The following is a 26,011-nucleotide window of genomic DNA, read 5'->3' on the forward strand; positions in this document are numbered from 1 at the left end:
GAAGGCATGCTTGGCTTAAGGAGCAAAATTTGCCAGATCATGTTAAAGCTAAATTATTGGATGCTCCCTTAAACCAAGACTGCCTGTTTGGCAACAAAGCAGAAGTCGTCCTTAAAAGGATGGAGGAAAAAGCTAAATCTATGCAAACTGTTAAAGATTTCCTGCAAGTACAGCCTCCCAGATTCAGTAGGCATTGGCCTTCTAAGAATTGGTCCTTTTCCTGCCTGTTCTAGGCTCTTGGTCCAAACCCAGGAACAGCAGACCACCTAGGCTACAGTCTCAAGGTACTCACAAGCCTAAGCAGTGAGGGGCTTCCACTTCCAAAGCTGGAAGTAGTAAGACACCTCCTATGGAAAACTGTCACAATGACTTAACATTAAACCTTCCAAGCCCTGCTCAGCTGCATGCTCTCTTAGGGGAAAAGATCGCACTGCATGCAAAAAACTGGAACTCATTACCCAGGACAAATGGGTTTTAAATATAGTTTCCCAAGGATACAGATTCCACTTCCACACCTTACCAACTCCAAACGGTTGGCCAGATCTACCCCCAAATCAGTGTGCAGAGGCTCAACAGCAGGTTCTCTCTCTTCTAAGTATCAGGGCTATTCACCCTGTCCCAGCAGAGGATTTAGGGACAAGGTTTTTGCTCAAGACTTTTTCTGGTACCCAGAAAAGATGGCTCCTGGCATTCTATCCTGGACCTCTCTATTCTAAACACCTTTTTGGTAATCCCAAAATTCAAAATGTTAATACTTCAGCTGCTTCCTATGCTAGGCAAGGATGTCTGGTTGGCAACCTTGGACTTAAATGAAGCTTACCTGCACATTCCATTAAGGGAATCTTGCAGGAAATACCTACGCTTCAGAGCAGGCTACATGCACTATCAGTTCTCTGCACTTCCCTTTGGCTTATCTACTGCGCCCTGGGTATTCACAAAGTGCCTAGCTCCAGTCATTGCATTTTGCAGGCAAAGAAATATTCAAATATACCCATACCTGGATGATTGTCTAATTCAAGCAGAAAGCCAGGACATGCTACTAAGTCACCTGGCATTTGTAAAGAAATTTCTAACCTCACTGGGGCACACCATAAAAGAAAAGAAATCTCATCTAGTACCCTGCCAACAAATTGTATTCCTGGGAGCAAGCTTGAACACAACATCCCAGATGGCTTACCTCACACCAGAGAAACATGTTTGACAGCCTACTTCAAACTACTGGCCACAAAGACCCAGCTATCTGCAAGGAAAATCCTGCAAGCCCTGAGGTTCATGGCCTCTTGCATTCTGCTAATTACATATGCAAGACTGCATATGAGGAAACTGCAATGGTATCTAAAAAGACTATGGTGTCGGCATTCTCAGGACCTGAAATCAATGATTCCTATCATTTCTTGTATAAAGACAGACTTGCATTGGTGGGCAGAGGCCTGCTACCACAACAAGGGACTGCCATTCATTCTACCTCCTGCCACCCAAACCCTAACAACAGATGCATCAGGCTATGCATGGGGGGCTCACTTGGCAGGACAGTGCATTCAGGGCAAATGGAACCAGAGTCAGATGCACCTGCATATCAATCAAAAAGAAATGTTAGCTGTACAGAATTCACTGACGGTCTTCAATGACCACATTCTTCCAGGACAGTTATTGGTAAAAACAGACAACACCACTGTTATGTGGTGCATAAACAAGCAGGGGGAACCCACTCGTATCCCCTCTGCAGACTAGCCATGGCTCTATGGAACACAGCCTTGAGCTACCAAGTGCACCTACAAGCTCAATTCCTGCCAGGCAAGCTAAATTCACTGGCACATGACCTAAGCAAAAATCTCATGGACCCACATGAGTGGAAACTTGAACCAAAGATCTTCATTTTGAGAAACAAATGGGGGAACCCAGAGATAGACCTGTTTACCTCCACTCAGAACTACCAATTGGACAAATTCTGCACAAGGACTTCCCACAGTCAAGCTTGGAAAGTTGATGCCCTGTCCTTCATCTGGAAGAGCCTCTCAGTTTATGCCTTTCCCCCTCAACCTCTCCTTTCGAAAGTTCTGCTAAAGATCAAACAAGACAAACCAAGGACAATACTGATTGCATCAGACTGGCCACGCCAACACTGGTACCCCCTCTTGCGCAGTATGTCACTGCTGGGTACCCCCTCTTGCGCAGTATGTCACTGCTGGATCCATGGCACCTGCCTCAGACCCCTTCCCTGCTCTCCCAGCAGGAGGGGCTAGATTCTGCACCCCCAGCTTCAAACCCTGAACCTTGCAGCCTGGCTAATTCCCTGAGATCTCCAATAGCATCCCTCAGTAAGCAAGTGCTAGATGTCATCCTGGAGGTAAGGAGGCCTAGTACTAGAAACTCCTGTGCAGAAAAGTGGAAAAGATACTGCTCCTGGAGTCAGACTCGAGGGATGGGCACAACAGTGCCCAGCTTACTGCATATTCTTCAATACTTGACAGAGATGCTCCACAAGGGCCTTTCCTTCTCAATTAAAATTCATGCCTCAGCCATTTCAGCACATTATAATACTGAGCCACCCCTCTTCTCTCACCCCCTGCTGAAACAATTCCTTAGAGGGGCCTAAAATTTAAGACCACCCAGGAGAGCCTCTACTCCAGCCTAGGACCTTAACTTTGTATTGGAAAAGCTCACTCTACCACCTTTTGAGCCAGCTGCAACTGCAGAGTTCTTGGAAGACTGCTTTCCTCCTAGCCATCACTTCAGCAGGAAGAGTGTCTGAACTACAGGCCCTCATGGCAGTGGAACCCTTCATCATCTTCCATGCTGACAGGGTGTCCCTCAGGACCAATCCTCCTTTTATGCCCAAGGTGTGGTATTCAGTGTGGCCCTTAATCAGTCCATTCATTTGCCTACCTTTTTTCCTAATCCACAGAACAAAGGAGAACGGATACTGCACTCTTTGGATATGCACAGACAACTAAGATTTTATTTGGACAGGACTAAGCCTCTCAGAAAAACTGAACAGCTGCTAGTTGCCTTTGCTGCAGGGGAAGGCCAATTCAAAGCAAACCATTTCAAAGTGGATAGGCCATTGCATTCTTTTCTGCTATAAGCAACATGGAAAACCTGCCCCACAGGGGATAAGATAACATTCCACCAGGGCTGCAATCTACCACTCCATCCTTTCTCAGAGGTATCCCTAGCAGGGAAATCCTAGAAGCTGCTACCTGGAGCTCTGTACATACCTTCACCAAGCATTACCACTTGCCTATTTTTTTTCTAAATCCAGAGCTGGTTTTGCCACTGCAGTCTTGCAGGGCATAATAGCTGGTCCTAATGCTCTCCAACTTCCTCCTCCCTTCCTTAGCTTTGGGAATCTACCCAAATGTAATGACTGCAACAGTGAAACACGAAGAACATGATACAGTTGTATACACTTAATAAATGTAGATGTTCGAGTTTATTCACTGTTGCAGTCCTGGTTACCTTCCCTCCAGCCCCCTAACTTTTCTTGGCTATACCTTGCTTATTGATTAATGTATTTCAGCTTTCTGGTGTATTTGCTTTTTGTTGGAGGTGTAACCTTACATATAATTGCTTCCCATTATGGGGGGCACCTGACATCTGAGGCAAGAAAAACTGATATAATGGCGTCGGCTGCATGCTTTATACCCCTGACGACCCGACGTCATGGAAGAAGAGACAGCATCTGATGCAGGACCCAAGACTTTGATAATCAGGCTGGCTGAGGGCTTACCTGCAGGCAAATAACTCAAATCTAATGACTGCAACAGTGAATACACTCTAACATCTACATTTATGGTAAGTGTACACAACTCTACTTTTCTTTCCTTAAAATGAATAATTGCAAAAACCTTTGTGTAATAGTCATTTACATTCCTCCATGCAGTAACATCCCAATTCTTGAGGAAATCCTTGCCTGGTCATCTACTAACATAAAAAATGAGATGCTCCTACTGGGAGACATACATATCAACTCGCTAGACATATTCCCACAACACTCTAACTGTAATATCAATCCTATATAAATTCACCCAGCTAGTTAACACCATAACCAGGCCTAATAAAATTAATACTAATGGCTCAATCCTAGACTGGATTTTAGTGTCCGACCCAAATAATATCACATTCACTAATGCACTCTCCAGTAGTATAAGTGACCATTTACCGGCCTTTATATACAACGTGAATGTGCCACAACAATTAATAAACATCAGTACAAGGTTACCAGAGATGAAACCCAGTTCTGTCCCTCTAGCTTTAAAAAAGGTTGATTAGCATTAACTGAGATGCACTAAAATCACTTCCCCTTGATGAGGCAGTTGAGTTCTTCAATTCAGCCTTCCTCAGCATACCAAATAATCTCGCTCCCCATAGACAAGAGAGAGTAAAGACCAACCATGCCAGTTGGCTAACAAGATCCACTAAAGATCTCATGAAATGCAGGGACAAATCATGGAAAATCTAGCAAAAAAACAAAAATCCATCTGACTTCACCCAATACAAACAGCTCCGAAACCAGGCTAAGTGACTAGTACTACAAAACAAAAAAGAACACTACTTTCATTACAAAATCAACAGAAGCAAAACCCAAAGAAATTCTGGAGCGCTCTCAACTCTTAAACCCAGGCTGTAGTAATAATCCTTGCCCAGACCCACCTAAAATACCCATTGAAATTGCTGCAACCTTCAACTCCTATTTTATAGATGCTATAACCAATCTAACCGCTACCTTTCCCAAGACCAACTTGTCCATCACAGATCTCGCCACAGCTAACACCAGTACACCTCCTATTCCTAAATTTACTGTCACCTATACCAACCTTGACTATTTAAGAAATTGCTTCTAAAACTCAAACCATGCACAAATGCTCCTGACAATATACCCACCAAATATCTGCAAATCCCAGCAAATTTAATTGCTTACCCTATCAGCATACTTCTGAACAGATCTGTCCAAGAATCCTGTATGCCCATCATCTGGAAAAAAAGTTTCTATCTTCTCTCTACACAAGGGGAGCCCCAACATAGACACCACCATCACCCATCTCGAAGATTGTGGAAAAATGTATTCATTCTCAACTTCTTCAACATCTGACTCACAACCGCATCCTCTCCACCACCCAGCATGGATTCAGGCCAGGACATAGTATTGCCACTGCCCTCATATCCTTCACAGACACCGTCAACCAAGCCCGTGATGCTGGTAAAATTGTATATTCACTATTTTTTGATCTTTCTAAAGCTTTTGATACTATATCCTACTCTCTACTAACAAAACTCTCTAACATAGGTAGCCTCACCTCAAGCTGCTTCACTATTTACCTCACTAATAGGCAACAATCAACTAAATGGCAGAACTCTTACTCCCCTTTCCTAAACACCACCACTGGCGTTCCTCAAGGCTCCATTTTAGGCCCACTTCTGTTTAGCATATTTATCAATAACTTCCACACCACTGTCTCTCAAGGCTCAGTCATCCAGTACGCAGATGACTCCACTATCATCTGCACTACAAACAACTCCTCAGAACTACACCAATTCACCCAAAACGCTCTCGCCTCCACCAAAATTTGAATGTCTAATAATCATCTTGCCCTGAACCCCAACAAAACCAAACTAGTAATCTTTGTCCCTAAAAAGTCCACACCCCCTACAAAAAGAGAACTTCGCCATTCAGTCCCTAAATGGTATCTCCATTGACATTGTACCTAGCACAAAACTCCTAGGTGTCATAGCCGAAAACCTAGCATTCGACCTGCACATCCAGTCCAATATCAAAAAGACACATCAAAAGCCTGGTGCACTCTACTGACAAACATCTGCTTAGTGCATCAGCCCGACTTTCCCTTGCCTCCTCTTTTCTATTACCCTCACTTTTATATGGTGTCCCTCTCCTCACCAACATTCAGTCTTCTCTATAGTCCAAACTAGACTCATGCTACAACAAAATTGCTAAGTTTGTAACTAATGCCTCCTACTCATCCCACCATTGCTTCTTATTATGCAACCTGAAATGGCTTGCACTCCTCAACTATCTCGCCTTTATCCAACTAACTGCAGCTCACAAACTCATTCATAATCCAGCTATGTGCCATGCTATATCTTCTATACTTTATACCATCCTATCAGACCATTCCGATCGAACAACCAACTGCTCATAAATGTAGAAAAACCCAAACTTTCGGCTGGCTAGATGCTTTACTCCTTTACCATCACAAAACTTTGGAACTCCCTTCCCTCAACACTTAGATCCACCCACTCAGTAATCCTCTTGAGGAAGTCTCTGAAACAACACTCTCCTCATCTTGGCTATGCACATGTGCTAACACCACATCTTATATATAACCTAACTTCAACCATCACAACTATTGTCACCCCCCCCCTCTACTACTCTGGCATCCTCCATTCACATCCACCCGTCTTTTTACTTACTCTGCCTCTCCATCCTGTCCACTTTTCTCTTCTACTAACCCCTATTGTCCTACTATTGATCCCTCCTGTCTACTACTTTCTCTTCCTAACCCTTATAGACTTACCATTGAACCAGGAGAGACATTCAGGTACTCTTGCAGCCTACCATAATATCATACCACCACTTATATCTGCAACAGTCGCCACTGACTGTGCTGATTCCTGCAACAGGATTCCTATAGCCTACTGCTCAGCTATTACATCTCCTAAACGTGCGAGAAGTTTTAAGTGCCTAGTCTCAAATTCCTGTATCTGCTTTGCACCCACTGCATGAAGTGTCCTATATAAATTTTGTTAGCTGAAAATTACTTGTATGGAATGTTCTCGTGTATATACTCTGTATTGCTTGTGTAATATCTTTGATTTGAGAATGATTGCTTATGTACTATTTTTTAATCAATTGTACAAGCTGCCAATAATGTATTTATTAATGTAAATTCTGTATTGTATGTGAAATGTCTTATATGTGGAGCTTTTCTCCGTGGGACTCCACTGAAAATGGGCACTTCTGGCCCAGTTGGACCATCCTGGTAAATAAATGCAAATAAATAAATATCTTGGATTTTATCTTCGCAATTAATAGCTCACCCAAGAACATTTATATCTGTTATTTATAAAATTCTCAGAAATGATTTTAGCAAAACAGATGTTTCTTTTTGGAATTTTTCAAGTGAAGTTAGATAAGTATTCTTAGAAAAAGATATATATAAAAAAAGTCTGTAAAGGAATCCATATCTTTCCTGTTCTGGCATATATACACATGGACATTTTTGCATAGCTCTTTTTCACCCCACGTAGACTAGCAATAATGTATAAGAAATGATTAAATGAAATGCTGGAGATATGGACACCCTGATTCTGACTAGATACATATGGTTGGTTAATTGCAAAATAATTTCCCCATTTTGGTTAGACTTAAATATTTTTGTAAAGCTCTATGGAATGACAACTGTATAATTTGTGACTTCCTTATCCTTTTCAGTGTTCCTGTTCCTGAAGTCATTCCTAAAAACCAAACATTTTTAATAGGGTCTATCCTCTCTATAGCAAGGAAAATTGTTACTAAAAAATGGAAATCCAAGTCTATTCCTGTCTTTAAAGTTGAGTTTATTCATCTTGTGAAATTCATTTGTAAGAATGAGATTGCTATAAAAGCATGGACTGACAACATAGCTCATTTAATTGCTTGGACAAAATTGTCTAATCAGTTAGAGAAATATTGAGTGTTCTCCTATGCATATTGCTTTTTAATTGTTATGGACATTGTGTATGTGTATATATATATATATATATATATATATATATATATATATATATATATATATATATTTGTTACTGTACTGTTAAGTTATTTTATAAAATTAATAAAAACATTTTGGAAAAAGAAAAAAAAAATAGGATATTGTAATGTGAGGCTTCATTTTACATATTGGCTATTTGATACCAATCAATTGCAACATAGTACATGGATGGGTGCTGTGATAGTTAGACACTTCTAAATAAAGAGTAGTGGCTGTAAAAATATGAGCTAAACATTCTGGATATTCCTTGCAGTTTTAGTCTATCCTCTGTAAAAGACTTTTCACCAAGAAGTTACAGTAAAACATTGGCAACGTCTTACTTTTTAAAAACTGGATTTTATTGTGGTTGACTTGCAAGTCAGAAGTAGGGAGAAGTTAAGTGGCCCAAAGCAGGACTTGTAGTGAAATTATATTGTTTAAAAATGTGGTTGCACTACTTATTTTCATCTTTAACTTGGTGCAGCGGTAGCGTTGTTGCCTCACAGCAAGAGGTTCTCACATTCGATTCTCGGCTGGAGTGCGGGGGGTACCTTCTGTGTGGAGTCTGCATGTCCTCCCCGCGGTTGGGTGGGCATTCAAAAGACATGCGCAACTGCCTTTGTTGAAGGTTGGACATTGAGCTGGCACCTCGGCGTTCGTGAAAATCTGCCAATCATTAGCGGACCGGAGTTCCGCTGTGGCGACCCGTAACCGGGCAAAGCCGAAAGACAAACAAAAACAACAACTTGCATTCTTCAGTTCTTTTTGTTTAACATTTAAAAAACTAATGTACTTTGGAGAGATCTCTTGCAGTGATAACGTGCCTTTATAGGTTTACAGTTAGTTTGTGTTCAAAAAATACTGTCTTTGAATGGTGAAAACTTAGGGAAAAACTCTTGAAGGAAAATAACATGTTCCATTCTAGTAGATGAGGGCAAATGTTATATACCACCAGTACTCTAGGGACTGATATGTACATATTTTAAAGTGCTCATTTGGAAGGAAATTTTTGGAATCTGAAAGAATGGCAGTGTGCTGCCTTGTGCTTGGATGCATTTGACCTTTGGATGAATCTCTACATGTAACTCTTAACAGCAGGCCATTCCTGATTAACTCAGTACAGAGGGCACTGCAAGCGAGTAATGCTTATTAGTAACATCTTTTGTACATGTCCATTGGAAGAGAAAGGTCAGTGTTGGTATGCTTTAGCATTTGGGGGTGTTTCTGGGTTATGTATTGGAGACACAGAAATTACTGCCTTGCTCTTGGAGGGGTGTAGGTTCTTACCAGTGGAGTTAATATGTTCTTGCACAGTGTATTGCAGGGCAACAGCTGCAATCCTGTACCATGCATAGCACTCATTAAAGGTGCTGCTGTTAATGTTGCCTTCAGTAAGGTCCCCTTGCCATCTCTCTCTGGTTAGTTACTGGATGGAAGAAAATATGATAGAGTAGAATTATGTTTATGCATGCATTTGGAGACCAGTTTTCCAACTTTAGAATAGTTTAGTTGTCAGGAACTAGATCACACTTTAATTTTTCATGCCTTTGAGGTGCACTAACAGTGCTAAAACATTTTGCTGAGCAGTAGAATGAGAATGGCATACTCACACCAGTGTATCACATTGTGCACGTACATAGACTCGGCCACAACAGCTGGGAATTTTATCTCATGCTAAGGGTTTTCTGAGGTTTGGGTTATTGACGAGGATGCTTGGTAACCAGTAGTGTGAAGTTACTAAAAGATGTGAGGAAGTACAGCATTTTTTTAAGACTGCCTTTTATGTGAAAAGTGTGAAAGTATGGTGAGAGAGAACCTTCTAGTGCTGTATTTTGATGGACTTGAAGATGTGCAGTCATTTAATTTTTTTTAATTTATTTTATTTATTTTTTATTTTTTTTTTAACTACAGTTCCAAATTATAATCTGTGATGTTTTCTCTTTTCCCTCGAATAGTTTTTGCAGTATATGCCTGCATCAGTGTTTGAAGCCGAATAAACCAGTCTGTGGGGTCTGCCGCTCACCTTTGATTCCCAGCAAGAGGGCTGTGGATGTGGAGAGGCTAATCGAAACAACAGAAACGAAGTGCAGAGGCTGTGAAATGAAAGTAAGTACAGAGAACTAGATAATTGAATGTACGTTGGTTATGTGGTAAATGCAGTGAGTGAAACTTTGTAGGTATACCTAATGAATTATGTAGTTAGCATAAAAAAAGTCTGAGACTTAAGTTTGTATCTGTGTCCAAATTGATGCTGTTTTTCTCTCTAGTAATTCCAAAAAGTCACTTAACCTTCCCAGTACCATTGTTTCTCAGAAGAGTTTGCTGCAGAATGATGAGTAGAAAAACATTGAAATATGGATGTTTACTAAACTGATTTAGTTTTTTTTTTTTTTTTAACCTTGTGGGTCGTGCAGATTCAGGAGTGGACTAGGGCTACTTGATGTCATTCAGGAGAGAGAGAACTGAGTACCTGGTTGATTTTCCCCTCCATGAGGAGGGGTAAGATGACAGTGTGTGTTTGTTTTGTTTTAGTTTGATCACCACAGTAATCAACAACACTACTATTAGGTGTGATATTGTCATGTATATTCTTTTTTTTTCTTAATGTCAGCACTATTGAAGAGAACCTGGAAAGCAAAAAGAATGACTGCCATTATAGCAGCATTTCTGCACATCATCTCTACTGAAGAAGGTGGCCTTGTCTGCCAGTTTTCCCCAAAATAAAGGGTTGCCATATGTTCAAGTCTGTGACAACATCAGCATTAGCTGATGGTATACTGATGGCCAAGCTGTTGATTGCAGTGGATTAACTACAAATAACTGTCTGTGATCAGTTTTTTAACGGTACTAAACACTTCCTAGATGCTGCCACCATTGTTGTGTAGATAATGTATACTGACGTTCACCTTCCAGCAGGTAACTGTATTTTGCAAACATTTATTTTGTTTTTCGTAGCTTTATCTTTCAAAAATGCGTGCACATGTTGCTTCCTGTCTCAAGTATCAGAATTATATTATGGAAGGAGTACAAGCAGCTACCAAGGAGCAGAGGTCAGATACCAGGTACGCTCTTTAATACTGTGCAGCAGGTACCAGCTAGATTTCTTAAGTCAGTCGTGTTTAAAGAAGCCCACTTATCCCTCCCCCACGTGGTATTTAACTGCTGTTTTTTCAGTTTTGGCTGCATGTTTTGATCTTGCCTGTCCATTATGTACATTGAAATATGTTTAAAATTGTTTCCTCTGAGCAAATGCCTCCTTTTTTTTTTCTTTTTTTTGTGGCACAAAATGTTTAGTCAGCAGATGGTAAATGTTCTTTTAAAAAAGAAATGCAAAACATGTTTTTTTATTTGTAGAAATGTTGGCAGCTTTTACTCAATACTTGAGAAATTGCTTTAAAGAGGAGGAACTCCTGACAACAGTTTAGTCAGTAAAAGCAATTAATTAAAATGTATGTTCAACAGGAAAAGACTGTTACAGCCAGAGGTATTCATAGTGACTGATGCCCCCCCACTTTCTTTCCTTAATATCCCTTTGAGGCAAGTTTCAGACTTCTGTTTGTGTGGTAAATGCTTAAAATAACTACTAAGAATTATTCTAAGCAAATCATGTCTGTGCAGCAGAATTAGGTCAGAAGCCTCAGAGATCACCTTGCTTCAAAAGATGCTTTTACTTCAAACATTCAACTGCTTTTAAGCTGCATAAATGGTACCCTCTAGTCAAGTACATGAAAAAAGTATTCCCCATTATGGGTAAAAAAAAAGAAGACAAGACTTCAAAGACCAGTTCTGCATTTAATATCATGCCTTCTGAAATTCATGAATTCAGATTTGTTCAAGATGGCGAGTCTTATCTGCGTAGAGGGAGCCTACCTTAACATTTTAGGGAAGGATAATGGAACTCAACAGAAGTTGCATCCCATTGAAAGCAGTGTGCCAGGCGTTAACAAACCTTCTAGGATGTTTATTCAGTCAAGACTCCTTGAAAGCAGTATAGACAAGTCAGTAAAGCAGTACCTAAACTAAGCAGATTTGGATCTTTCCAACTTTAGGACAAGGTCTTGTATCATAATTTTTCACAGCTTATATTCCAGGTTTATAATCCCAGATGGCAGATGCTTTGAACAGGGAATTAATCTTTTTTCACAAATGAGAACTAATTTCGCAGATGTTGGGTCTTTCAGGGAGGCGCAGTGGATAGCATTATCGTCTCACAGCTGAAGGATGCCTGGTTCAATTCTTTGCTAGGGTGCCTTCTGTACAGAGCACGTTCTTCCTGTGCTCATGTGGGTTTCCTCACGGGTGCTGTGGTTTCCTCCCACATTCCAAAGGCATGCAGAAGGTGGCTTGGACATAGGTGTGTGTGTGCATGCGAGTGTGTGGTGTGGAAGGACTACTGCGGCAAGGCTAGTCGCCTGGTGGTGTAAACCTTGGCTCTAGATGATTGCCAGTGTTGAAGTGACACCCTGACCTCAAGAGCAAAAATGGAGGAAAAAGGGGTCATGGATGAGTCTTTCAGAAGGAAATTGTCGACACACTCTGGGTCTGCAATGAATCCTTAAGTAACTTCTGGTTAATGAAACAGGAAAAAACAAACAAAAATCTTGCTTGGGGGCAGCTCCACTGCATCGTGTGTGTGTGTGTGTGTGTGTGTGTGTGTGTGTGTGTGTGTGTGTGTGTGTGTGTGTGTGTGTGTGTGCACGCGCACATGCGTCTTCTAACCCCCTTACATACATATACTGACTTCATGGTCTCATAACTGGGAACAAAAATTAAGAGCCAGAAGCACTATCAATCACTGCTAGTTTGATGTCTGGTGTGCAAGCACTAATTCACTGTGGGGTACAGTGATCGGGAAGATGCAAAATGGGAATGTGTACTCGATGAGGTGAAACGTCTTCTGTACTCACTTGACCAAAGGTAGAGAAGCCATCACACACCACAGCAATCAAGTCAGTGTATTTTCTTCCATGCATTTTCCATTGATTCACAAGGTACTGCGGTAATCAAAATAGTACATAGAGTTCTTCCTTGTGATGGCAACCTCTTGGTCTGTATAAAGCCGTATTCATTGTTGTTTTTTTTTTTCTCACTTTTATCATACATATTACATTTACACAAATCATGGTCATTTCAGCCATGACCAAAGCGACAAGGGCAAGGTAACAATATCCGGACAACTGTCGTAATTGAGTGTGTTGGCTTGGGAGATGTAATTTTTAACTCACATCCCCTCTCACATGGAGGTGAAAGAACAGGATGAAATTGAAGAGAATGGACCACAAGAAGATGTTATAGAACTTCCTATAGAATGCCCGCAGGAAATGGAAAACAAGAATGTGCCCTCAGTATGGAAGACACACTCAATTACGACAGCACAGTGGCTCAATACTAAAATTTCTGCCCAACACTCTTCTTGACTTCTAAAGACTGTATGAAGTCTGGATGTTCATACCATGTCTTCATGGGTTTTCTCAGGTTTTATAATTTATTCCTATCTCCCTTAATTGTGCTTGTTGGCTGGCTACTCAACTGTCCGGATATTGTTACCTTGCCCTTGATTTGGTCATGGCTGATAAGGACCCATTTTGACGAGTTCACTAACCCTGTTAAATGAATACATACATAAAATATTTCTTAGAATGATGTGTAAATGTAATGATAAAAGGGAGAAAAAAAGAAGTCTTAACAATGAATGTGGCTTATACAGACCAAGAGGTTGCCATCACAAGGAAGAACTCTATGTACTATTTTGATTACCGCAGTACCTTGTGACTCAATGGAAAATGCAGGGAAGAAAATACACTGACTTGATTGCTGTGGTGTGTGATGGCTTCTCTAACTTTGGTCAAGTGAGTACAGAAGAGGTTTCACCTCATCGAGTACACATTCCCATTTTGCATCTTCCCGATTAATTTACCCAACAGTAAATTAAGAGAAGAGTTGCTTGATTTAATAAATAAAGACCAGGTATATCAAGATCAATGAGAGAACTAGACTGCAGAAGGTTAATAAAACTCCAAAAGTCAGAAGCTTGATAAAACAAATGAGCACAGTAATTAGGACTGTCTGTAGAGATTCATGCGATATAACAGAAGTAAACAGAATATATTACTGTGCTGCTAAATTAATAACTGATAAAATTCTACCACAGGAGCATATGGTAGTGAGGGAAAAGGGGGGGGGGTTGAAAGCAAATACCATTATGGAAATATCGAATAGAGAAAACTATAAAGCAGCTAAGACAAGAAGTGTCATTGTTAGAAGTTTATAGAAGAGGGAACAGATCAACAAAAATATTAAGAAAGATAGATGTGATAAAAGCAATGCACAGTATTAGAACAGACCAGGATCTGTTATGCACTATTGGAGATGATAAACTAAAAATTTCAAAACAGGCAGAAAGACAGAAGATACGAAGATAAATATTAGGGAAAAGCCCAAAATAAGCAATTTACTGATGACCCAAAAAGTTTTATAGAGAATTGGGAAATGAGGTAAAAGGAATTGATAGACCGCCAAAAAAAGAGGAAGTAGATACATTTTGGAGTATCTATGAAGATCCTGTGGAACATAACAAAGATGATAAATGGATAGAAATAAAAGAAAGAATAAGAAGTTTAAAGGTACAGGATATGAAATGGGATGAATTAACAGCTAGAGAGATTGAAACAAAGTTGAGAAAAGCCTCTTAATTGGAAAACCCCAGGCCCAGATGCAGTACCTAACATTTGGCTTAAAGTATTAACTTCTTTACATGAAGATCTAGTCATGAGTAAGAACTGTTTATATGCACACCCCGAACAGACACCACACTGGTTAACAACAGGAAAAACAATGCTCTTACTTAAGAGTGAACCTGCAAGCTACCCTAAAAATTATAGCCCAATAACTTGTCTTCCGACGACGTATAAACTGTACACGGGGATTGACGCTGACAGAGTTTATAGTCATTTAGAAGAAAACTCAATTATGGTAGTAGAACAAAAGGGCAATAAAAGAAAGTCATATGGAACAAAGGATCATTTGTTAAATAAAATTATAGCGGAGAACAGTAAGAAAGGGAATAATCTAAGTATAGCATGGATTGACTATAAAAACGCATTTGATAGTATCCCACATTCATGGATAAGAGTGCTTGAAATGTATAAGGTACATCCTATACTGATTGCATTACAGTAGCCATGAATCAGTGGCAGACCACTTTGCAATTAAGCCATGTTAAAGGACAGATTATTATCCCAGGTATAAAAATCCAAAGGGGGATATTCCAGGGTGACTCCCTGTCACTGTTGCTATTTTGCCTTGCCATTAATCCATTAACCTGTTTACTTAACAGCTTCGATCTTGGCTACAGTTTAACTTCTAGAAAACAACTAAGTCTAATGACTTATCTTCTCTTTGTCAATTTAAAATTGTATAGCTCATCAAATGAGGAACTGAAAGTACAGCTGCAGGTTTTCAAAACTTTTTCACATGATGTTAGAATGTCATTTTGTCTTTATAAATGTGCAAAAGCAACCTTTAAAAAAGGAAAATTGCAGCACCAGGAAAACATCAGTTTGGGACAAGAATGTGATATAAAAGAACTTGTGCAAGAGGGAGTATATAAATACTTGGGAATTGATGAAGGATCAGCAGTAAAACACGAACAAATGCGAATAAAGCTTAGTAAAGAGTACTTTAGAAGACTTAAATTAATCCTGAAAACAGCATTGACACCTAGGAACAAGGTCCAAGCTATAAATCAGTTTGCTCTTCCTGTCCTAACATATAATTTTGGAGTGATTGATTGGCCTTAAAAAGTGTTGGATAGATTGAATATTAAAACAAGAAGGATGCTTCATGCTCACCATATGATTTATAAAAATCAGTGTATACCAAGGTTATATATTCCCTGTTCTGAAGGAGGGATGGGCCTTCTTGAAATTGATTACATGTATAGATCTGCAATTGTGGGACTCCACGCATGTACTGACCTCACAAGATCCAAATGTGGTGAAAGTTTTGAAACATGAGGAGAATAAATCTAAGATGACATCTCTGCTTAATTTAGCAGAAGCATATAGATGCCAAGCAGGAATGGAAATCAAACCAGAAGTGGATAAAAACCAGGCAGCAACTGAATGTGCTAAAAGCAAAAGAAAGACACTAAGATGAAGGACCAGATGAGAAGGCAAGAAATATGGAAAAAACATAAATATAGTTGCAAGTATAGAAAACTTTTGGAAGAGCCTCGTGTTGATCAAGAACGAATGCAGGAATAGTTAAGGAGAGGTAAATTTACATCAAGAAATGAAAGGTTAATATTGGCAGCCCAAGATAGTGGGCTTATACGTATATGCTGGTTTACGAAGTCCATTGAACATGTGGGAGAAACAGACATATGTAGGTTTTGTGGAACCAAATTGGAAACATTCACACCTTATTGCTGGTTGCGAGACTCTAAAGGCAGAGGGGCTGTATACTGAAAGGCATAATAATGTGGCGAGATTGTTACACTGGAGATTGTGCAAACATTATGGTATCGAAGTGGCTGAAAAACAGTGGAAACATGAGCCACAGAGAATCATAGAAAATGAAGTTTACATCACATGGGATCACCCAATACCAACAGTCCAAAAGATAGATGCTAGAAAACCGGATATAGTGGTCCAAGAAAAGAAGACAAAAGTAACATTGATCATTGAAATCACCACACCTAGTGACTACAGTGTCTTGCATACAGAGAGACACAGTCATAAAATACCTCTATCTGCAGGCAGAAATGAGAGCCTTGTGGAAGAAAGTTACCCAGACATTTCCAATAGTAGTAGGAGAAACTGGTCTTATAAAAAAGAATTTACAATCATATTTAGATATGTTACCAGTTCATGTAACACTGTACGGATTGCAGGAGGAGTCATTACTGGGTACATTGCGGGTGCTGCGAAGAGCACTTTTGGCTAACATCAGAGAGTGAAACAATACTTAAGTTCATGAACTTTAATCGTACTTTGACTTGGGAATGGGGTCCATTCCCTTCATGATAGTGAAACCCAAAAGACTTGGAAAAAATTAAAAAATTGAAAGACCTGACATTGACAAAATCTTGGATACAAAAGTGAAAGACGTTTGTGATTTGGACCATATCACAATATTTAGATCCGTTGCAGTGTCTGAAAACCAAGGGTTTGGCATTATCTGGTTCATTCTCCTTCCCTCTAGGACTGAAACTTTAACTCTCTATCCACTTGTCACCAATATAAATTTTCCCAGGTTTCATCTCCTCCTCTTTACTCACAATGGTGTGTGCTCTGCCTTTACTCTCAAGACCTTGTTTGCTGCTTGTTTCTCTAACATGGCTCTATAATTGCCACAGGCTTTGCTTTACAGTTTAGTGTACTTCCATCTTTTCTGCTTAGTTTTGAAGAGTTTGGCATAGCTTTGATGTCTTCCAGTCTTTAAACATCTTTGCTAAGAAAATTAGTTTTTTTTCTTCTAAAGTTGCCTTTCTTGACTGCTGTTGCAGTCCTAATGTAGGTCATGGTTTGCTTTTTTTTTTTTTTTTTTTTTTTTTTTTTGGGGGCTTCCTATCTGAGAGTTGTTCGGCAGTGAATTGTTGCTAGAGTCTTTGATTCTGGTGTTTGTTATTGTAGTGTTGCTGTATTGACTGCTTTTGATGCTGTTGCAGATTTTTGTGCTTTGGCTGTTTCTGTCTGCTTAACCAAGTCACTTTGGGAAAAGGTTTCAGGTTTTAAACAAAATGTGAGGCTTGCAGCAGTGAAATCCCACTGCAGATTAAGCTTTTGAAATTTGTAACTTGTTTGGATACTTTCTTCTTGCAAACCGAATGTGACACACACACACACACTGATAACCATACTTTAATAAACAAATATGTACCATGTAGAGAAAAAAAAAAGAAAAGGATCTGTGGTAGAAGAAGCAGTTATGACTATGTAGAAGGAAAATTTTATATGGGTTCTGATGAAGGCATGCCGTTCAGAGAGGAGTAAAAGGAGAAATACGGAATGTAACTGCATCTTAAGCTGTATAAAGCAAAAGGAAGATAGGAATGTGCTTTAGCTAAGAACTTGGAGATAATTTGAAATCATTATATAAACTTCTTATGGAGTAAAAAGAGTGTATTTATCACGTTTGACATTGAGATGGAGATGCACTGTTAAGTAATTTGAAGGTTATGGTTGAACTATCTGCTAAGTCCTTCTGTGGAATTTGTACTGGGCATTCATTAATTATTCCAGGACGTGAATGCACCTATATTCAAAAGGAATGAGTCTTGGAAGCTATTAGTAAAAGCAGTAAGTATGCTGCCTCAGGGCCTGATAATCTTAATTTATATTTCTTAAGGTGTATGAAGGATGTGATCTGTCCACCATTGACTTTGTTATATCAACAGACACTGGAAGGTAGTTTTATGCCTGTCATTTGGAAACAAATCCACTTATGGAGGGCACTTATTCACTTGTGGAGGACACCAGTATTCTAGGTAATTGTGGAGGACACCAGTATTCTAGGTAATTGTAGACGCATCAGTTTAACTAGTATTACTGGGAAATGTTTCGAGTGTGTCCTGGCAAAAATGCCTGCAGCCCGGTACATTTTTGACTCGACAATACACAGCATAGGTTTACCCAAGGTGGATCTTGCTTCAAGAACTGGTAACCCTTTGTACAGATGTGGTGGTGTCACAGTTTGAAAAAAAAATACAAATGGATATTGTTATCTTGAACAAAATTAATACATAATAAGGTGGATATCACATTTGTTACATGGAAGGAAATAAGGAAGTCCTGAGCATCTCTTAGGATTTTAACATTCATAGTTCTTCAGTGTCACATGGGATCCCATAGAGTGTGGTCTTTGGACTTTTTGTTCTGTGCCTTTCTGCCTATTATGCCATCTAGTCTTAAATGCTTGGTGTCAACATTTGCAGACAGTGCTAAAATTGCTGGTATGGTGACATTTGATCAGAAAAGGCTGCAGGATTACTTCGATTGTATAAAAGCTTGAGCAGCCTTACTGTAGAATATGGGTGTGCTGATGCAGAGGCAAGGCCTTCAAGAAGATAGACCAGATTCAGAAATATAGGTTCATAGGTAGCTACTAGACTATCTGCCCGAGGGCATTTATAAGCCTAGCCAGAGTGTGTCGGCTTTCACCGCCCCGTTGATTAATTAACTGATCCTCTGTCAAGCAGAGCCAATGAAGTAATCACAGGGGTGTATTTTCTGTTACCCATCCACTCGTCAAGGTTTCTCTTAAGCGTTAGTGAGAGGTTCTGCCTGATGTCATTTGGAATTTTGTTCCAAAGCATGGGGGAGTCTTTGTGACAGGAATCTATCCCTCCAGCATGTTCTATTTATCGTTGTGGCAAGGTTTAGCTCACTAGAGTGCGTGGCTCGCAGTGACTTGGATTTCTTTAGGTGGAGCATGTCCATCAATTCTGAGTTGGACATGACTTTGTAAGTCAGGCAGAGATCACCTCTGAGTAAGTGATATGCCCCTGAGTACAGCCAGAGTTTTTTTAGTCGGGCTGCATTGGACATATGTTTGAGACCAGTAATCCTCTTGGTGAGGTACTTTTGTGGTCTTTCCAGCTGTTAGAAGTGTCTTGTGAGGTACATCCCAAATGTGGCATTGTACTCTATGATGGGTCTAATGAGTGCTGAGTAGAGGGGCACTATATCCTCTTTATTTCTAGATGCGAACCCTTTAGTAATAAGGTGGGCCACATAGAAGGATTTCCTAACTACTTTGGCAATATGATTGTCAAAGGAGATATTACTATCTACCTGAGTCCCCAGATCTCTTGTTACCTCTTCTGTATTAAGGGGGGCTGCCACCTATGTGGTAATTCATGGGTGTTTTGTTTTTCCCCAAACGGGATGATTGTGCATTTTTTGGCATTTAGCTTGAGGCCATGACTTTGACACCAGGTGTCTGTCTCAGTAAGGCCCTTTTGGAGGATGTCCGTGTCAGCTGGAGAGTTAGTTATGGCTCCCAGTTTGCAGTCATCGGCGAACTTGGTTAGCCATAGTCCTCCTGTGTTTGCCTGTACTTCTGAGAAGTATATGCCGAACAGTAAGGGTCCCAGGACTGAGCCTTGTGGGACACCACGTGTGACTGGTTTAGAGTTGGACCTGGAGCCCGCTATTCTTACCGTGTGAGTTCTGTCTGTAAGCCAGTTGGCACCCCATCTCGTGATGTAGAGGTTTATGTTTAGGCTGGTGAGTTTTTCTGTAATACCCGAGTGGGGAATGGTGTCGAAAGCCTTCGGCAAGGTCAAGGTAGGCTGTGTGAACCACCTTTCCCTTGTTTATGGCCTTGGTTACTGTCTCGAAGTCCACCAGGTTTAGTAGGCATGATCTGCCCTTAAAGCCAAACTGGGTTGGGTCAAGTGTTTGGAGGTTCCCAATGTCTTTGTTAATGAGTTCCATGATGATGCGCTCCATAGCCTTGCAGACCAGGCTAGTCAGGCTTATGGGGCGATAGTTACCAGGGTCAGTTATGGTCCCTCCTTTGTGGAGAGGAATAACCATTGCTGTGCACCATTCTATGGGCACGTAGCCTGCGGAGAGGCTGAGGTTGAACAGCGTGTTTAGGTGGGGGGTTAGTTTGTTCTGTAGTTCGTGCAAGACGCAGCCTGGGACACCATCTGGTCTCATTGACGCTGTGTTGTTGGCTTTTGCAAGGGCTGATGTTAAGTTGTCCATCTCGCCTTCATTCTTGCTGGATGGGTTTGGAGCCGATCCTCGGCTCCGACTCGGCCAATACTGAAGCTCGAGAGCGAATTCCACCGGCTCGAGGCTCCCCTATATCCCACAATGCTAGACGGTAACTACTCAGATCTCGTTTGCCGCTATAGCTGACGAGGTGCTTTTCTACCGGCTCAGGCAGGTTAGTCAAAGATTTAATTCTAAAATCTTCTATCTTAGACCCCTAGTACTCCTTTTTCACTAAAACCTTAGTTTTAAATACCCCTTTACCTAGTTTGACAACTTTGTTGCCCTTAATTCCTTCTTTTTTTTTTTTTTTACCTCTATAGTTTTAGGCCTTAGGCCCCTTTCTAGTCCCCCTGTGCGACTGGTATTTTATTTTTAATTAAGGCCTGTGTGTGTTTTTCTTGGACCCTTTATCATGTCCAAGGAATCGAAGGTCTCAGGCTTCAAGAAGTGTGACTTGTGCTGTCAGAAAATGTCTGACAGACGGTCACACTTCTTGTGTGTATTGCCTGGGACCTTTGCACCTGCAGGACTCTTGTGTTGTTTGTCATGGTTTTAGCCCTAGAGTCCTACAGGAACGCAAGAATAAATTAATCTTGCGGGGCTTGTTAAAGCCTGAAGGCCCCCCGACTCAGTCTGTGTTGGGGAAGCCTTCTAAAACTTCCAAACAGTCGGCTCCGGTTTCTGAGTCGACTGCTGGAAAGGTTGTCGGCTTCGACATCGGCTCCGGCCGGAGCCGATGTTTCCAAGCCTCATACTGTTATCTCGGCTCCGGCTGGAGCCGAGGCTGATAAAACTCCGTCGGCTCCGATACTCTTATCGGAGCCACAGTCTAGGAAGAGATCTAGATCCCCCTCTATCGGCTCTGTGCATTCGGCACCAGGATCCCCTCTTCTTTCCGAATGGAGCCATAAAACTCATTCCTCACGGTCTTCCAGGTTATCTGACCACGATTTGCAAAGGGTAGTGAGTAGACTTCTCAAGTCCGAGGAACTGGCCCAAATGCTACATAGCCTGACTCTGCAGTCAGTGGCTATTTCCGTTCCCCAGTACATTCCTCCTCCGACTCCTTTGAGTTCGGAGCCAGGGCTTGTCGGAGCCATGACTGTCTGTGCGTCGGATCTGATACCTTCCCTTTCGGCTCCGTCGTCTGCTCCGATCACCTCCTTGGAGGGATCTCGGCGCCGAGCTTCCCTAGTCTGCTCCGAGGGGGCGAGTGGCATCGGACCCTTGTCCGACGCCGCTCTCCCTCTCGGGGCTTCGGCGCTGGTGAGTTCGGCTCTGACATCGGCTTCGGAGTCGGGGGAGGTCCTTGTCTCTTCGGAGCGGGGGCCTCTGGCCTTGCCTGACAGGGGTGCCTTCGAGGTCATGCGGAGCGTGCTAGAACCAGGGTCTGCCCCACAGTCGGCTCCTCCAGCCCCTCCATCTACAGTGCCTGCGGTGATTTCTACTCATCCCCTTGCCTTAGACCGCAGAGAGCCAACTCCTCAAGTTTCCCCACTGGGAATTTCCTCCTCTTTCAAGGCCTCTCCTGACCCGGTAGGAGATCCCCCTAGGAAGAGGCAGTGCAAGAGGAAGCACATTGACTCCCCTGAGTCTATTACCTCTGACACTGACTTAGAGGAATCTGAAGGTTCCTCTTGATCCCCCTCTGAGGATGTCTCCTTTGCTGACATCCTTGAGATCCTCAAACAGAGAGGGAACTGGCCAGCCCTTAACCCTTCGGAGGATGAGTCAATGTATCTTGAGGCGTTTGGCTCTCGCCCTTCTGCCTCCTGGGTGTCCCCTCCCTTTGACCCCCTTATGGAAGTGGTGGCAAGGAAGGCTTGGACGGCTCCTGATTCAGTGGAACCCACTCCGAGGAGACCATCTAAATTTATTACCGCACCTAGAGATAAAGATTTTTTATCCAAAGGTGTCCCTGTTGATGCCATGGTGGTGGCGGCGGCCACTAAGGAGTTAGCCGATCCTTCGGTTCCTGTCCATTCTCCTAATAAGGAATCTAGGACCATGGACAGGTACGGCAAGCGGATGTTCTCATCAGCGACCTTTTCAATGCGTTCGCTGAACTACTTATGCCACTTCACTCGTCTCTTGAGAGATTTACTCAAGGATATGGGTGAACTGATAAAGGATCCTACAGCTGAGGGGTTTAAAGACACAATGAACTCCCAGTTGGCAACCCTGAATTCCATCGTTAACTCCTCCATGTGGCTGGTCTCATATGCTGCAGATGGGGTGAGTAGAGTCGCAGGCACAGGTGTTGCCTTACGACTTCACGCCTGGATGCGGCTATGCAACTTTGCGGACCCTTTCAAGGCGTCCTTCACCAATTCTCCCTTTGATGGATCATCCTTGTTTGGTCCACAGGTGAAGGATACATTGACCAGGTGCGAGGTAGAAGTTAAGACTCTCTTTGCCGTAGGAGTCCGTTTTTCTACCCCTTCTAGACCCTATCCCAAAGGTCAGAGGGGAGGAAAGATGTGGTTCCGCAAACAATCCCAGGGAGTCTCATCTGATGCACAAGGTCGATTCCCCTCTAGAGTCAGAGGGGGGAATAATAATAGACGCCGCCCTAGAGGCAGAGGAGGTCCGCAAAACCAGGGTAGCAGAGAAATGTTCTCTGATAAACCCTTTCAGCATCCCTGAGGGGCTGCCCGGCTGTCCACCTTCGGAGGCAGTCGGGGAAAGGTTATCCCTGTACCCAAAACCCTGGCTTTCCCTTACTCAAGACAAATGGGTACAGTCGATCATATCCGAGGGTTACAAAATTCCCTTTATTCACATCCCATCCCAACCCAAAAGATCCCTTCCAGACGTTCTACCCGGTCTAAGGGAACAAGCAGCATTAGAAATTTCAAAGCTGCTATCAAAAAGAGCTATCCAATCAGTCCCAGCAGACCAGCAAGGATCCGGAATCTACTCCAAATTCTTTTTGGTACCAAAAAAAACAGGGGACTGGAGACCCATACTGGATCTCAGCTACTTAAACAAAATTCCGGATGGTCACGCTACAGTCCATTCTACCCTTCTTGGGTCAGGACAGTTGGATGTGCTCGATAGATCTTCAGGACGCGTACTACCACATCAAGATGAACAAACGCTCCAGGAGATATCTCCGCTTCAGGCTGGGAGCCAGTCACTACCAGTTCAGGGCCCTGCCCTTTGGTCTCACTACAGCCCCCCGTGTGTTTACCAAATGCATGGCAGTGGTCACGGCTCACTTGAGACGTCAAGGATTCCAGGTGTTTCTATATTTAAATGACTGGCTCCTTACCGCCACCACCAGACATCAGCTTCTTCTATCCAGGGACTTCACCATCCAATCTTGCCAAGCTCTAGACATTTCGATAAATTTAAAAAAATCTGCCTTGTCACCTTGTCAATCTATTACCTTTATAGGCGCCACCTTAAACACACTCAATCTTTCAGCCAGACTCACAGAGCAGAGAGTGTCAGATATTCGAAAACAAGATGTTCTTCATCTCACATTGCTGCAGTCCTTACACTTGGGTAGTCCGCTGTCCTCGGTCGGCCCGAATATCAAAGTATAAGGCTGACGTCAGTCAAGGCGCATTAGACTGACATCAGGACGTCAGGGTACAAATGCGCATGACCGACGTCATATCCTCAGTCTTTTTTGCCGCATGGTCCGATGCAGAAGCAGCGTTGCAAGTGCCGTTCGGCGTTCTGAAATTTTTCGAATTCGGAGTTTCAGACCGAGTCAAAGTTGGCTAAGTACCCCGTTGGGGAATATTTTAGTTTTTTCTTGCCTCAGTGGTTTACCGGATGTCAGAAAAAGTGAATAACTGTATTTCTTGTGGGAAACAGATACCGCATAGAGATTATCATACTTTGTGTATTCCTTGTTTAGGGCCTGAGCACGACGTTGTTGGGTGTCGCTTTTGTGCTAGATTCAATAAGCGCACTATTAAGAGAAGGTTAGATTGTGCCAGGTTAGTCTTCGGGAAGCGGTGCAATTATAATATGCCATCGGATGCTCCGGCGTCCGCTTCTTCGAAGAAGCGCAAGGATAAAGCAGCTAAGCCCAGGCAAGAAGAGTCGTCCGTACCGGACGCCGGTTCTTTAGAGGGGTCGGTGGAGCCGGTGGTTCCGCCGGAGGTTTCTCTGGAGTCCCAGGGGGAGACTTTGTTATTGCAGGATGTGGCCTCTCAGGAGGCAGGTCAGGCTGAAGGGGCTTCTCAGGTTACTGTACTCCCCTCCCTTCCTAGGGTGGTTAGGCCCTCTCCTTCTGTTTCCAAGGCTTCTCCCAGAGGCAGGCCAGGTTTAGCTTCAGTTGGTGTCACTCCTAGTTCTTCAGGATCTGTGCCCAAGAAGCATATGCTTAAAATGGCAGAAGATTTGATTACTTTGATTAGAGGTTCTTTACCCCCTCCTGATAAGAGACGTAGGGTGGAACCTGAGTTGGGGAGTTTTGAGCAGGCTTGGATGTTTCAGAGTCTTGGCTGAAGACTTGCAGGAGTATTCTCCTTATTCTGATTCTGATGTGGATGATTCTACTCCTTCTGCTTCTCCTCCTGAGGATTTTTCTTTTTCAGAAACTCTTCATTCCATGAGTGAGCATTTTAAGTGGGAAGGTCAGGACTTCTCTGATTCCAGGAAAAGGCTTAGGGAATTTTTGTTTTTACCCCAGCATAGGCCTTTGGCTATACCTCCTGTTCTGGATGTTGTGGAAGATGTGTTTGCAGAGGCTTCTCTTAATCCTGATTCTTTGCCTCCTGCTCCTGTTAAACCGGATAGGTATTACAGGGTGCCTGAAGCTCATAAGTATCTTTTAAGAGTCCTAGGGCGGACCCAGAAACTGTTAGTCAGGGGCCTAAGGGTGTTAAGGCTTCTGTTGTTAAAAATCCGGTTCCTCCAGATAAAGAGGCCAGGGCTTTGGATAGATGGGGAAAGAAAGTCTATACTTCTTCCACCCTAGCTATGAGGGCTTTGAATTGCCAGTTTCACATGTTGAAATACCAAAACTATCTACTTTCTCAATTGAAGTCTAAGGTAGATGCTCTGGCGGAAGGTATTGAGTGTAAAGAGTTACAAGATTTAGTACATGTTTCTGAACAGGTGGGTAAGCATTCTTTGCAATGTGGTTTTGATGCTGTACAGGCCTCGTCTAGGGTGGCTGCCACTGGGTCAGTTCTTCGCAGGCACGCCTGGCTGAGGGATCAGAATTTATCTGACCATGTTAAGACAAGGATTTTAGATGCTCCTTTACAATCTGATGTGTTGTTTGGTTCACCTGTTGAGGCAGTCTTAAAGAAAATGGAAGACAAGGCTAAGTCTATGCAGACTGTTAAAGATTTTTTGCAGGTTCAGCCTCCGAAGTTTAGTAGAAATTGGCCTACCAAGGGGTGGGCGTATCCTTCTTATGATTCCCAGTCTAGGGGTAGATCTAGACGTGGTAGGGGCAGAGCTCAGGGCTCTTTCAGGCCTAGAACAGGGAGTTCACCTGCACAGTCTTCGGGTGAGGGCAGGAGTCAGTCCTTTTGTAAACAGACCCAATGACCTACCTTTTCAACT

At 42.2% G+C, this 26,011-nt stretch overlaps 1 protein-coding gene across 1 annotated transcript in view; it reads left to right on the forward strand.

The window, feature by feature from the left end:
* RNF114 (ring finger protein 114) overlaps positions 1-26,011 on the forward strand; it is a 420,507-nt gene that overhangs the window by 152,821 nt on the left and 241,675 nt on the right. The window contains exons 2-3 of the mRNA XM_044089941.1: positions 9,704-9,854; positions 10,704-10,810. Of these exons, the coding sequence (XP_043945876.1) occupies positions 9,704-9,854; positions 10,704-10,810 (258 nt within the window). The remainder of the gene's footprint in view (positions 1-9,703; positions 9,855-10,703; positions 10,811-26,011) is intronic.

This window comes from Protopterus annectens, chromosome 12.part0 (assembly GCF_019279795.1).
Source record: "Protopterus annectens isolate FY-2018-M chromosome 12.part0, PAN1.0, whole genome shotgun sequence".
In the NCBI taxonomy this organism is placed as follows: domain Eukaryota; kingdom Metazoa; phylum Chordata; order Ceratodontiformes; family Protopteridae; genus Protopterus; species Protopterus annectens.